The sequence below is a fragment of the Equus caballus genome, chromosome 17 (assembly GCF_041296265.1).
Source record: "Equus caballus isolate H_3958 breed thoroughbred chromosome 17, TB-T2T, whole genome shotgun sequence".
NCBI lineage: Eukaryota > Metazoa > Chordata > Mammalia > Perissodactyla > Equidae > Equus > Equus caballus.
This window is the reverse complement of record NC_091700.1, coordinates 17,689,349-17,704,139: the sequence shown is the minus strand read 5'-3', so window position 1 is coordinate 17,704,139 and position 14,791 is coordinate 17,689,349. Positions and strand designations below refer to the sequence as shown.

The 14,791-nt window shown below is 36.5% G+C and overlaps 1 protein-coding gene across 4 annotated transcripts in view; it reads right to left on the bottom strand.

The window, feature by feature from the left end:
- The window catches only part of RNF17 (ring finger protein 17), a 152,638-nt gene that overhangs the window by 58,240 nt on the left and 79,607 nt on the right, over nucleotides 1-14,791 (bottom strand). For all 4 annotated transcript variants that reach the window (XM_023621342.2, XM_023621343.2, XM_023621344.2 and 1 more), the window contains exons 21-23: nucleotides 3,386-3,613; nucleotides 2,549-2,699; nucleotides 2,278-2,396 (exon numbers count right to left, since the gene is read on the bottom strand). In XM_023621342.2, the coding sequence (XP_023477110.2) occupies nucleotides 2,278-2,396; nucleotides 2,549-2,699; nucleotides 3,386-3,613 (498 nt within the window). The remainder of the gene's footprint in view (nucleotides 1-2,277; nucleotides 2,397-2,548; nucleotides 2,700-3,385; nucleotides 3,614-14,791) is intronic.

Genomic DNA, 14,791 nt, shown 5'->3' with positions numbered 1-14,791 from the left:
TCTCCCCTCATTTTGCAAAATTGTGCTGTATCTTTGCATACTATACTGTTTCCCTAATCACCATTGTTTAATCTTAGTTCTTTAGGTAAAATAAATTTAATGCTTGCCTTCAGGCCTTATATTAAATCTTTCATGCCTTGTTGGTTAATCTAAAGCTTGTTCTCTTACAGATTCCTCAGGAATGGTTCCGAGAAACAACATTCCCTGAGTGGTCATGTCAATTTGTCTGTGGTCTTTATATCTGAAGGTCAGTTTGGCTGGATATGAAACCCATACCTTGCCATTTTGAGTATGTTTAAAATGCCACTCCATTACCTTCTGGCATAAAGCATTAGTGAAGACTGTGATTTTCTTTAAGTCAATAATTTTACTAGATAATTGCTCAGTGTTGGCATTCTTGAATTGACTTTCCAAAATATGCAGTGTACCCTCCCAATATACAGTTTTAAATAGTCTTCTAGTTTAGGAACACTTTCCCATACTGGGTTTTTAGTATTTGTTTTGTTCTATTTCTTTTAGTTTTCTTCTTTGAGATTCCTATTACATGTAGGCTTGTTTTTTTTTTTAATCTATTTGTGTATCTTTTATTTTCTTTTGAATCCTTTGGATTTTAATTTTTTTCAATTTTAAAAATTTGTCCTCCTATCTTGTATTTCTCATGGCATTATCTATTGTGTACTTGCTTTTGTGTTTTTTCTAGTTTAATCTACAATTCTGATATGATTTTCTTTTATTTCTAACTCTTTGAGTGTTCTCTTCAAATCTTCCTTTTTCTTTTTTCTTTTTTTCGCATGTACATCACATTTCAAATTCTGGATACATTACATCATGTTCACCACTCGAACACTAATTATAGTGCATCCCCTCACATGTGACCCTAATCACCCCATTTGCCCTCCCCCCGCCTTCCCCAATGGTAACCACCAGTCCAATCTCCAATGCTATGTGGGTTTTTTTTGTCGTTTTTATCTTCTACTTATGAGTGAGATCATATGGTTCTAAATCTTCCTTTTTCTGTAATCAATCTTATTTCTAGTTTTCCTAATTCTGTTTTATGCTGTGCTTCATAGAGTCTGTCATTTTCTAAATTTTTTAGTTCATTTTGAAATAGGAGGTCACAGTTTTCTTGTTTTGTGAGCATGTCTATTTGGTGGATCTCCATTGCCTCTAAGGATGTTATCTCGCGTCTTGTCTTGTACTTTTTTCTTATAATAATCTACATGGAACTCCACTGCAGTCCGTTTTGCTGATGTTTTAAATGAAATAAAATGTCCTGTGCTCTTAGGAGGAAGAGGTGGATTACAACTGCTGCTCTAGATTCATGGGCTCTAGACCTATCTCTTGTGTTGTTTTCCCAAAATGACAGAAAACATGGCCTCATACTTGGACTCCTTGCTCCTCTCCCCTACTTTTACCTGCACCTTTTCTTTCCTTTGCCCCACTGTCTTACTTACATTAGGCTCTATTCCGAGCAGTTTCTCCTCAGTGTGGGGTCATAGAAGAGAGCTTTTTACTTTCAAGAGATTATATGGCTAAGGAGGGTCCAGAACCATGAAACTTGGGCACATTACACATCTCTTGCATTCAACTATGAATAGCATCCTCCATTTCTCCTTTCTCAGTTTTGGTTGCTGTTCTCAAATTGGTCTGCATTCTCCAGTGAAATACTATTGTCAATTCCTATTCTCAGAGCTGTGAGCATCCCAGTCAGCTTTCACTCTGCATCCTCCCAGACAAAAGCTGATACCACAAGGGTCCAGGTTCATGGTGTGCCACACCTGTTTGTACTTGGGGGGCCCACCAGGGGAAATGTTGTTGCCTACTTTTGTTGTAGATAGTGATGGTGAAATCTTCAGTTTTGCCATCCAAGCTGTTGTATTTATGGTAGGATTCCAGTAGATGCAAAAACTATGTCATGCCATTTTCCCAGAATCCTCTCTAAGTCACTCTTTTTTGTTATTTACACATTTTTAGCTTTCCACACAATTCTAAGCTTAAGAAATATATTTTATTTCTATCTTCCTTTGTTCCTCAAGCTTTATATTTAACAGTTTGAATTCTATCTAGATACTTGTCATACTTACCTATCTCTATTTCCTTAATACCACTAAAATTTAAGTGCTCCAAATTTTTCTTTCCCTCTTCTTAAAATCTTAAAATTTACTAGATTTTATGAAAATTTCAGAACGTTAGCAATATTAAAATTAAAACCATACAAAAAGAAAAATATTTAAAATCATATTCAATAATAAGAAAATTTACTCAGCTAAAAACTACCTTATATCAACAAGAGAGCATTCCAAAGATAATCTTCCCATCGTCTTTAGGTTTTCTTGAAGTTCTCTCAAACATTTAATATTCACTACTAGTTCAACACCCACGTCATACAGCAAGACCTATGAAAACAATAACTTTAAGTCTATGGAAAGACAACACTTCAAAACATTTTTTTGCAAACTGAAGAGCACAATAAAAATTGGACTAAATAACTCCAGGATAAAAATACAAAATCATTCACTTTCATCATTATATTTTTCACTGCATTTACCTCTACCAACGTGTCTGTAACCATTCTGATGATCTGGCCTCTTCGCCACTGATTTTTATCTGGGATCTGAACAGCACAGTGCATATCATTTTCCCACTTAATAGGTTCCCATTTTGAGTTTTCATAAGCAGCTACCATCTTTTCTTCTAAACTATGTAAAGAAAAACAATTTTAACTTTCTAAACCTTTTCACATAACATATAATTCTCTGACAACATGTCTCCTACTGTCCTCCCTTACTCAGCTTATTCCAGCCAAACTGGATACCTTGTTCTTTCTTGAATACCCAAGGACATTTCCACTGCAGAGTCTTTGAACCGGCTTTTCCCTCTGCCTGAGATGAACTTCCACCAGATATCCTCATGCCTTACTCCCTTCTCTTCTTCTTCAGGAACCATTTTAAACATCACCGCCTCTGTGAGGTCTTGCTTGATCTTCCTAAAATTGTCTTCCTCCCCGATTGCTTTGTCTCTATTGTCTTTATCACCATCTGCTACACTAAATATTTCATTTGTTGTCGCTCTCTCTCTACTAGAATTTAAGCTCCATCACAGCAAAGACATCCATGTTTTTACCAGTGTATCCCCAAGACTTAGAATACTGGCTGTCAAATAATAGGTGCTCAATAAATATTTGTGGAATGAATAAATTCCAATACAATGAAAGCAACCATTAAAGATACTGTTCGTATAGTTTTAACTAGTTTTTCAGTGACTATTTAGCTGAAATAATTTTTCTACCTTTAAAGTTCTGCAATTATGACATCTGTATCTTTGAAACAAAATATAGAAAAAGAATAAAAACATATGCAATATATGTTTTCCTTCTATGTTATACCTATTAAGTAAGTTTTCTGTCAATAACCACTGAACATAAATCTTCTCAGGAGATACTACATTACAGATATGCACAGGCAGTTCCTTATTATAAAGTGATTGGAGATTCTCATTAGGTAGAGATTTTGCAGACACAGGATTTAAACTGTTTACTTCATTTGAAATAATTTCTTCTGGAGAAGGATCCCATACTTCAACATGCTTTTTGGAATTATCTTTGAGGGTATATCTGAAAAATTAAAAAAAAACATTTGCAAAAAGAGTAGTTTGTAAAATATTTTTATTTGCTTAGATCTAGAAATGAACAAGTTTCAGCTATGGTTCACTGCTTCCCAGTTTTGATATTAATAGCAACTTTAGTATTTTTTTTTTTTCAAAAAAAAAGTTCTTAACTACCACCAGCATAAGCACAAAAATCTAAAAGCCAAACTATTTTAAAAACACAGTTGAAAATACCAACTTTGCTCATAATTTCACCATTTCCCATTGATGTCTTGTATTCACAAAGGAAGAGAAGAATTATTCGGACTTTTTTGATAACCTGAATATATCTCTTTGACTAAAAAGTATCAGTTCATGTGCTAATGAGAACACAAGTGGAAAAACAACTGTTATTAAAATGTTAATGAGAAAAATTATTAAATGAAGTGTTTAGAATGTTTAATAAATCAGATTAGTTCAGACTTTAACCACAGATAATTAGATTTCATTTGTTATTTCTATTAGGAAAAACAATTTCTTTCATACTAAGCTTGAGACTTAGGTAAATAACAATTTTTGCAGCTAAATCTAAAGGACAGTTTTCAGTTCTTACTTGGCATGAACTCTGAGTACCAGCTACTCTTTCCTTCTTAAAATGTTCTCTTTCTTTGGTTGCTGGTTTTTCTTGAGTCTCACGTTCCTATCTACCATTTTTCTGGACTTCTCTTTTTTTCCCATAAGTGATAATCCTCAGAGTTGCATCTTTATCAAGGGAGATTGAGATGAATGATGAAAGTAATAACTTCATTCATTCTTACCAACTCATTTATCATTTATATGCTGCTAACTCCCATCTGAATTACCTAACTAGGTCTCTCTGCTGAGCTTTAGCTGCGTATAGCTCCATTCAACTAATATTTACTGGGTACATACTGTGAGCCAAGAATAATGCTAGATAACAGAAACATGGCAGTGGACAAAATAGGCAGAGTTCCGGTCCTCATGGAGCTTACAGTGTAGTGATTTTGAGAGACTTACATAATTACACAAAAAATAAATTATAATATGAACAAGAGTTACTAAGAAAAGAACAAGGGCATAGGCCAACGAAATATAATCTTGTCTGGGAGTTGGGGTTTCTCTAAGCGACATTTCAACTGAGATTTAAAAACGCTAAGTAGGAGTTAGCTCAGCATTCCAGGATCTGAAAGAAAACATGTAGCTGTGACATAGTAAGAGGACAGAAGACAACATTAAGTTTGAAGTAGGCAGGGGCCAGATTATTTGGGCAACACTATTTTTTATTTTATAAAGGATAGGGGGCACTGTGTATGACATAGTTGAGTCCAAGAGAGACACTAGAATGTGGGACTTCACATTTCTTGTCATTCCTCAGGTGATCAGGGCAGGCAATGATCAAGGGAAGCTCATGTTCTAATTTGAGGCTAGGCAACAGATACAATGAAAACAGTGGGTCTAGTTGCAGTAGTCAGAAAACAGGAACCTGGGTTTTGGAGGGCAAGGAGATTGACTGGGGCTGCCAGAAGATGAGGAGTAGATTTACTAAAACTGAGTTTAAGCTTCAGGACCCCTCATTTGCATGGGTACCCTGGCAAGGGGCAAAGCAATGTGCTTCTGTAAAGTTTTCAAAAGTAAATACTTTAACTGAAATTAGTTAAGATCATTGATTCTTTCTATTCCCACTTTTCCTCTGTCACATTTCTTCCCATCTTGGGTGTCAGGCACAGTATTTTAGGGGGTTGGCTAAAGGGAAGTGGAGTTGGAGATACATTTAGTTTGGAGTTACTGGGATATAGGTTTGTGGCTGATAACTAGTTTCCTGTAAAATTAAGCTACTCTACTGCTAGCCATCTTGGTCTAGGAATGGATTCCAGAAATACTCCCACCACCTTAACGTCACAGCATGAAAATACAGGGCCCAATATAACACTCGTGATATACCACTACAATGAGGATGCTGAAGATAAATTGCTTAATGAGTACTGTGACCAGGCCACCCAATTTACATCTGTTGTTCTGGCATAATAGTGCATCTCTTTTACTCTTAAACATGTCCCAGTTTGGATGAGAAATATGGCCAGCCTACTAATAAATTAATTAATTCAATATATTAATAAATGTTCAAACTGTATTTAAGATTCATCACTATACAACAAAACTTGAAATGTCTTGAAATATTATTTATATATGTAATGGATATATACATGAAAGAAACATAGATTTTCCTAAAATTTTTAGAAATTTACATGATATTACCAATAATTAAGCTATAGATCCAAAAAAAACTTTTAAAATTTACCAATAAACAAATTTCAATCAACCATACTAGAGGAAAGAGTGAACTACTTTTTTACTCTCTCTATAGGGAGTATCACAAACTCTGACTTTTCATGTGGTGATCAGTATATGGCTAAACAAGGTAATAAGAAAGTATTTTACAGATGAGTCTGAATTTCGTAATGTTTGTGGCATTCATAAACTTTTGAAAATTTGTAATTTCTTGTGATTTATCAGTCTACATAAATATTTTTGCTTATTTAACTCAATAGCTCTAAGTGTGCATTCTTTTTCTTAAAGAGAGCCCCCCAAATGGTACAAATTTCAGGCTCACTCATGAAGTCTGGATTTGCCCTTGTTGAGCACAAAGTGTGAGCATTTAGAAATGAGTAAATAGGCCCGGTCTCTTCTCATCACTGTGCTGTCTCATCTGTTTTCCTTAGTCATTGCAATACCTGCTCCTCACTCTTTATCGCGTGTTCCTGTTACTATGCAACTAAACAGACTACCACAGTCTAGTCCTGCGAACCCAAAAGCTTAGTGCACACCTCACAGCTCCCTGACCGCTGCACAATGGTCTGCCATTTGAAGATGTCTCCCTCTGCTTTTAATATGTCCAAAGCTGATATCACCTTTACTTTCCCCAAACCTGGTCCCCACTCCTCTGTTTCCTGTTCTCAGGGAACAGGATCACCAGTCACTTGGTGGTCCAGGTTAGTGATTGTGAAAGTCAATCTCGACTCTCTCTTCTTCCTCACCTACAAAGAGTAGCAAGGTCTTGTGATGCTCACTCCTTTATGTGTGATTATCTACCCATTTTTCTATCCCCAAGTAACTGTCACTTCAATAGCCTCTAGTACCCACTTTTAGCCTAACTCTTTATTTTTAACCCTTGCAGCCAGAGAGCTTTTTAAAATGGAAAGCTACTCAGTCCTCTGCTTGAAATCCTTCAATAGTGCCCCTTTCCTCAAGAGAGAAAGTTCAAACACGCTTAAGTTTGAAAAGTATTTTAATTGACTCCTCAGTGACCAATGTTCTTTAATTATCTGGTCTCTGCATTTCTCTCTAGCTTTGTCTCTTGCCATACCAGCCACTACTACCTTTTCTTCCATCAGCTGTGTGAATGTGCTAACAATACCTAAACACACCATGTTTTTCCTGTATATAGGCCTTTACTCCTGGTATATCAGGAAATCCAGCTTAGGTGACATCTCCAGCGGTAAGCCCTCCAAGATTCCCTAGTACCGTCACTACCCTTAGCACAGTCCCTAACACACTGAAAGGTAAGACTGACCATCTCTCCTTCCTACCACATCTGCGCTAAGCTTCTTGAAGGCACAAACCATCCTTATTCACCACTGAGTACAGCATTTGTTACAGCATAACAAGTAGGCATATAACTGAATAGAGAAAACTAGCTAATGAACTTTTTGTTTTTTTAAAGAAACAACTTTATTGAGGTATATTTTACATATCACAAAGTTCACCCAGGGGCCAGCCCAGTGGAGCAGTGGTTAAGTTTGCGTGCTATGCTTTGGTGGCCCAGGGTTCACAGGTTCAGATGCTGGGTGTGGATCTACACACTGCTCATGCTGTGATGGGGTTCCATATACAAAGTAGAGGAAGATTGGCAGGGATGTTGGCTCAGGGCCAATCTTCCTCACCCCAAAAAAAGTTCACCCAGGGGGCCAGCCCAGTGGCATAGTGGTTAAGCTTGTGCACTCTGCTTCGGCAGGCCAGGGTTCACCGGTTGGGCTCCCAGGCGGGGACCTACACATAAGCCATGCTGTGGCGGCATCCCATAGCTGTGAACACTTGCTTGCAAGCCTGTGTATGGACATATGTTTTCATTTCTCCTGGGTGGACACCTAGGAGGGAAACTGCTGGGGTGCACGGCAGTTTTATGTTTAACTTTTTAAGAAGTTTGCAAACCATTTTCCAAACAGGCTACATCATTTTAAATTCCCGCCAATAATGAGGGTTACTCCACATCCTCACCAACAGCTGTAATTGACTATCTTATATATATAATAGCTATTCGAGTGGATGACAAAAGGTATATTACTGTGATTTTAATTTTCATTCTCTAATGATTAATGATGTTGAGCATCTTTTCATGTACTTATTAGCCAACCGTATATCCTCTTTGGTAGATGTCCATATCTTTTACCCATTCTTTTGGTTGGATTATTTCTCTTTTTACTGAGTTGTAAGAGTTCTATGAATTCCAGATACAAGTCCTTTATGGAATAAATTTTGCAAATATTTTCCCCCAGTCTGTTGTTTGTCTTTCATTTACCTCGATAGTGTCTTTCGAAGTACACAAGTTCTGCATTTTGATGAGGACCAATTACCAATTTTTAACCAAAAATTTACCAATTTTTTTCTTTTATGAACTGTGCTTTTGGTGTCATATCTAAGAAATCTTTGCCCAACTCACAGTCCTGAAGATTTCCTCCTGTTTTCCTCTAGAAGTTTAGGTCTAGCTCTTAATCTTAAGAGTATAACCCATGCTGAGTTAACTTTTGTGTATGGTGTAAGATAGGTGCTATGTTCACCTTTTGGCCTACAGCTATCCAATTCCCCCAGCACTGTTTGTTAAACAGACCTACCTTTCTCCAGTGAACTGCTTTGGCATCTTTGTTAAAAAAAGTCAATTGATTATAAAGATTTATTTCTCAACCCTCAATTCTATTTTTTGATCTATATGTCTATCTTTATGTTAGTACCACACTGTCTTGGTAACTGCAGCTTTAGTTCTGAAATTGGGAAGTGAAAGTCCTCTGTTTGCAAAATTGTTTTGGCTATTGTAGGTATCTTACATTTCCATACAAATTTAGGATCTTCTAGTCTATTTCTGCAAAAAGCTGTGCCAGAATTTTGACAGGGGTTGAGTTGAATCCATAGCTAATGGACTTAAAATATTTTTTAAAATTATTGAGGTGAAATTCATATAATATAAAACTATTTTAAACTGAACAAAGCAGTGGTATTTAGTATATTCATCATGTAGTACAACCATCACCTCTATCTAGCTTCAAATATTTCTATCACTCCAAAAGAAAACCCCCTTAAGCAGTTTCTCCCCATTATCCCCTCCCCTCAGCCCCTGTTAACCAATAATCTGTGTTCAGTCTCTGTGGATTTACCTATTATTGATATTTCATATAAATGGAATCATACAATATGTCATCCTCTGTGTCTGGCTTATTTTATTTAGCATAAATTTTCAAGGTTCATCAATATTACAGCATATTGCAAAATGTAATTCCTTATTTAAGGCTGAATAATATTCCACTATATGTATATACACCACAACTTGTTTATCTATTCAACCATTGATGGACATTCAGGCTGGTTCCATTTTTTGTCTGTTATGAATATACATGTACATGTATCTGTCTGAGTATTTGTTTCAATTCTTTTGGGTATATACCCAGGAAAGGAATTTCTGGGTCATATGGTAATTCCATGTTTAAACTTTTGAGGAATGGCCAAACTGTTTTCCATAATAGCTATACCGTCTGTATTTTCACCAGCAATGTACATGGTCAAATTTCTCCACCTTCTCACCCACATACTATTTTCCACTTTTTTGATTATAGCCATCCTAGTGACATAAAGTGGTACATTAATAGACTCAAAAAATAAATGTTCTTCATTTTTGAGAAGGTAATATATGCACATGGTCCAAAATTTAAAAATTACAAGATACCTAGAGGTAAACACGATTACTGGATTTTATGAATCTTTCTAGAGAAATAGTGCATATACATCTATACAATATTTTTTCATTAAAAAAATTAAACATCCATCATTGGTTCTATGCCCTAATTTGATGCCTTATAAAATTAATGTTAACTGGAATAAAACAAATTTATTTAAAACTATATGATCTTCAATTTTTTTTAAAAAAAACAACTTTGGTTAAATGAGAGGTAAGAAAATATTTAATGTTTTTAATTGAAACACTTAATTGTAGCAATGGAAGGCTCCTAAAGTCAATCAACATTATCACTCCTATCATCAGTGACCTAAACTGGCTGATGGCACAACTCAAAAAATTACAAGGTTCTATGGTCAAGAACTGTGCCTTTAAATTCTGGCTACAATAGATCTAATTGGATTATATGGGTTATACATCCGTGTAAAGATATTAATATTGATGAAAAACTCAAGGCATGTTCAGAGTTCGACACATAAATGTCATCTTCTATTATGTGTTAACCATATTTTACCACCAGATGGCCAAATTTTTTTTAAAGATTGGCCCTGAGCTAACATCTGTGGCCAATCTTCTTTTTTTTTCCCTTCTTCCTCTTTCTTTTCCCCAAGGCCCCCAAGTACATAGTTGTATATTCTAGTTGTAGGTCCTTCTAGTTGTGCTATGTGGGATGCTGCCTCAACACGGCTTGTTAAGCAGTGCCCTGTCCACACCCAGGATCCTAACTGGGAAAATCCCGGGCTGCCGAAGCAGAGCACGCCAACAACCACTCGGACACGTGGCCAGCCCCTCCAATTTTTTTAAAATTTCAGCTTTACTGAGGTATAACTGACATATAAAAGTGTGAGATATTTAAAGTGTACACTGTGGTGATTTGATATATGTATACATTGTGAAAGGATTCCCCTCATGCAGTTATCTAGTGCCTCACCTATTTATCTTTTTTTCTTTTGGTAAGGGCAGAGTTGTGTGTACCTTACATGACTTTCATATTGCCCACTAAATTCATGATTTTCTAACTAGAAAATTCTCATTTAATATTTGAATTTATATGTAAGGATAATATACATAAAGATGGTGCTAAAGGCAGGGAAATTTTATTTTAAAAGTGAGTAACTCCCTGCGTACTCTACTGAATGCTACTCTTCCAGAAAGGTGCCCACTATCACAAAGAGCTCTTCTTCCCAGACTCTATTCTGCTTAGTGGCGAAGAGTTTTGTTTTAGCTTTGGCACTCCCCCATAACAGTGACATATCATGGTGAGGTGATAGGGGCTTGCTGTTTTCTTCTGCTGCTCTTGGTATTCTTAATGAGTTTTTGGAACATTCATCTAACAAATACCTTATTCCCTGATGCTGTTTAAAACAAAGAGAAATGTCAAAGTTTAAAATCAGCTTTATTCCATAATCCATGAAAGAAAGAACTGATAAGCTGGATTTCATTGAAATTTAAAACTTCTGCTCTGTGAAATACGCCATCAAGATGATGAGAAGACAAGCCACACACTCGGAGAAAATATTGCAAAATACTGCAAAAGACACACTGTTATCCAAAATACACAAAGAACTCTTAAAATTCAACAACAAGAAAATAACCCAATTTAAAAATGGGCCAAAAACCTTGACACCTTACCAAAGAAGACACACAGATGCCAAATAGGCATATGAAAAGATGCTCCACATCATTCGTCATCAGGGAAATGCAAATTAAAACAATGAGATACCACTGCACACCTATTTGAATGACCAAAATCTGGAATACTGAGGACACCAAATGCTGGTGAGGATGTGGAGGGACAGGAACGCTCATTCCTTGCTGTTAGAATCCAAAAATTGAATACCCACTTTGGAAGACAGTTTAGCAGTTTCTTATAAAATGAAACATACTCTTATTATATGATCCATTATATGATTCAGCAGTCACACTCTTTGGTATTTACCAAGAAGTTGAAAACTTATGTCCACACAAAAACCTGCACATGGGGGCCGGCTCCATGGCCAAGTGGTTAAGTTCACGTGCTCCGCTGTGGCGGCCCAGGGTTCAGATCCTGGGTGCGGACATGGCACCGCTTGTCAGGCCACGTTGAGGCAGCATCCCACATCCCACAAACTAGAAGGACCTGCAACTAAGATATACAACTATGCATGGGGTGGGGGGGGGGGTGTGTTTGGGAAATAAAGCAGGAAAAAAAAAAAGATTGGCAACAGTTGTTAGCCCAGGTGCCAATACTTAAAAAAAAAAAGAAGGAAGATTGGCAACAGTTATTAGCCTAGGTGCCAATCTCAAAAACAAAAACAAAAAAAACCAAAAACCTGCACATGAATTGTTTATAGCAGCTTCATTCATAATTGCCAAACTTGTTAGCAATCAAGACATCCTTCAGTAGGCGAAAAGATAAATAGACTGTGGTACATCCAGATGAGGGAACATTATTCAGTGTGGAAAAAAATGAGCTATCAAGCCATGAAAAGAAGTAAAGGAATCTTAAATCTATATTACTAAGTGAAAGAAGCCAATCTGAGAAGGCTACATACTGTATGATTCCAACTATATGACAACGTGGAAAAGGCAAAACTACAGAAGACCACCAGCTTCTAGAGATTAACAGGGAGGGAGAGATGAACAGGCAGAGCACTGGGAATTTTTAGGGCAGTGAAAATACTCTGTATGATACTATAATGGTAGATTCATGACATTACATATTTGTCAAAGCCCCCAGAACATACACTAATGTAAACTATTGACTTTGGATGACTATGATGTATCAGTGTAGTTTCATTGATATTAACAAATGTGCCACTCTGGCGGTTGATAGTGGGGGAGGGTGTGTACCTGTGTAGGGGCAGGGAATATAGAGAAACTCTCTGTGCTTTCTGCTCAATGTCGTGAACCTAAAACTGCTCCAAAAAATAAAGTCTATTTAACAAAATACAAAGGACGATGGACCTAAATACAAAAACTAAAACTATGAAACTTTAGAAGAACACATAGGAGAAAATCTTTATGGCCTGGGGTTAGGCACAGATTTCTTAGTTATGGGACAAAGTGCCTGAATTATAAAAGAAAACTGTCAAATGGACTTCAAAACCAGAAACTTCTGCTCTTTCAAAGACACTATTAAGAAGCCACAGATTGGAAGAAAATATTTGCAAATATCATACCTAATGAAGGACTTGTATGTAGAATATATAAAGTACTCTCACATTTCACTAACAATACACAACACAATTTTTAAAAAAGGCAAAACATTTGAAAAGATATTTCATGAAAGAAGAGATACAAATGGCAAATAAACACATTAAAAGATCCTTAATGTCATTAAAGAAATTAAAATTAAAACCACTATGAAAGACCACTATACTCCTATTAGAGGGGCTAATATAAACACAAAATGATAAAATCAAGTGCTGGCAAGGATGCAGAACAAGAGAGCTCTCATACACTGCTGTTGGGAATGCAAAATAGTAGAGCCAATTTGGAAAACATCTGGCAGTTTCTTATAAAGTTAGAAATACACTTCCTTGGAGTGATGTCAGCATCATGGCAGAGTGAGCTCTCTCAGTAAACTGTCACCTCAAAGATACAATGAAAAGGACATTCATACCCCAACACAGGACATTCACATAACACAAAAGACATCTGAGAGACCCATGTAGCCACATGTTGGAAGGTGGAGGAGCTGGAGCCCCGCTCCATCCCTGAGGAAGTGGATCAAGACCAGAAGGAAAATGACAAATACTCCTCGAAATCAATCCTGAAGACACAGAAATCTATAACCTAAATGACAAAGAATTCAAAAGAGCTATCATTGAAAAACTCAACAAGTTAAAAAAGAATACAGATAGATAATTCAACGAGTTCAGGAGCTACTTAACAAAAGAGACTGAAACTATAAGGAAGAACCAAGCAGAAATATTGGAGATGAAAAACACAATGGATGAGATAAAGCAGAATATAGATTCCCTGAACAGTAGATCAGATGTCATTGAGGAATGAATCAGCATGATCGAGGGCAGAAATTCAGAAATGCTTCAGATGGAGGAAGAGAAAGAACTAAGACTGAAAATAAATGGAAGAAAGTCTCTGAGCATTAATCTGACTCAATTAGGAAATGCAACATAAGGATTATAGGTATTGCAGAGAGAGAACAAAAGAAGAATGGAGCAGAAAGCTTGTTCAAAGAAATAATAGCTGAGAACTTCCCAAACCTGGAGAAGGAGATGGAAATTCATGTGAAGGAGGCCACCAGATCTCCTAACTTTGTCAATGTAAAAAGATCTACTGCAAGGCATACAGTAGTGAAGCTGGAAAAAGTCAATGACAAAGAAAAAATACTAACGGCAGCAAGGCAGAAGAAAATAACTTACAAAGGAACCTCTATCAGGCTTTCAGTGGATTTCTCAGCAGAAACTTTATGGGCTCGGAGAGAGGGGAATAATATATTCAAATCTCCGAAAGACAAAAACTTTCAGCCGAGAATACTCTACTCAGCAAAAATATCCTTTAGATATGACGAAGAAATAAAAACGTTCCCAGATAAACAAAAGCTAAGGGAGTTCATCGCCACAAGACTCCTCCCTACGAGAAATCCTCAAGAAGACCCTCATACCTGAAAGAAAAAGAAGAAAGAGGTTACAAACCCCTGAATACAGAGATAAATAGGTAGATGAAATCAGAAAATTGGACCTACCCAGCAGAACAGGTTAGCAAATACTCATGGAAAACATTAGAGATAAAGGAAAGGAAAACATCAAAAAAAAGATAATCTTGTCATTTAAACCACAAATTCACCACACAAGATGCAATAAGATGTGAGAAAAAAACTTAGAGGAGGAAAGGAAGAGATTGAAATGGCTTAGTTTAAGGAAATAAGAGGTCATCAAAAAACGGACTCTCTCATCTATAGGATTTTGCATACAAACCTCAGGGTAACCACCAAACAAGAAAGCAGATCAGAGCCACAAATAATAAAGAAAGAGAAAACCAAGAAATCCAGCATAAAAAACTACCTAACCAAATTGGTAGTCTGAAATACACAGGACAAGAAACAAAGGAAACGCAGGAGAACCAGAAAACGAACGATAAAATGGCAGCATTAAGCCCTCATATATCAATAATCACTCTAAATGTAAATGGACTGAACTCTCCAAAAAAAAGATACAGAGTGGTGAGATGGATTAAAGA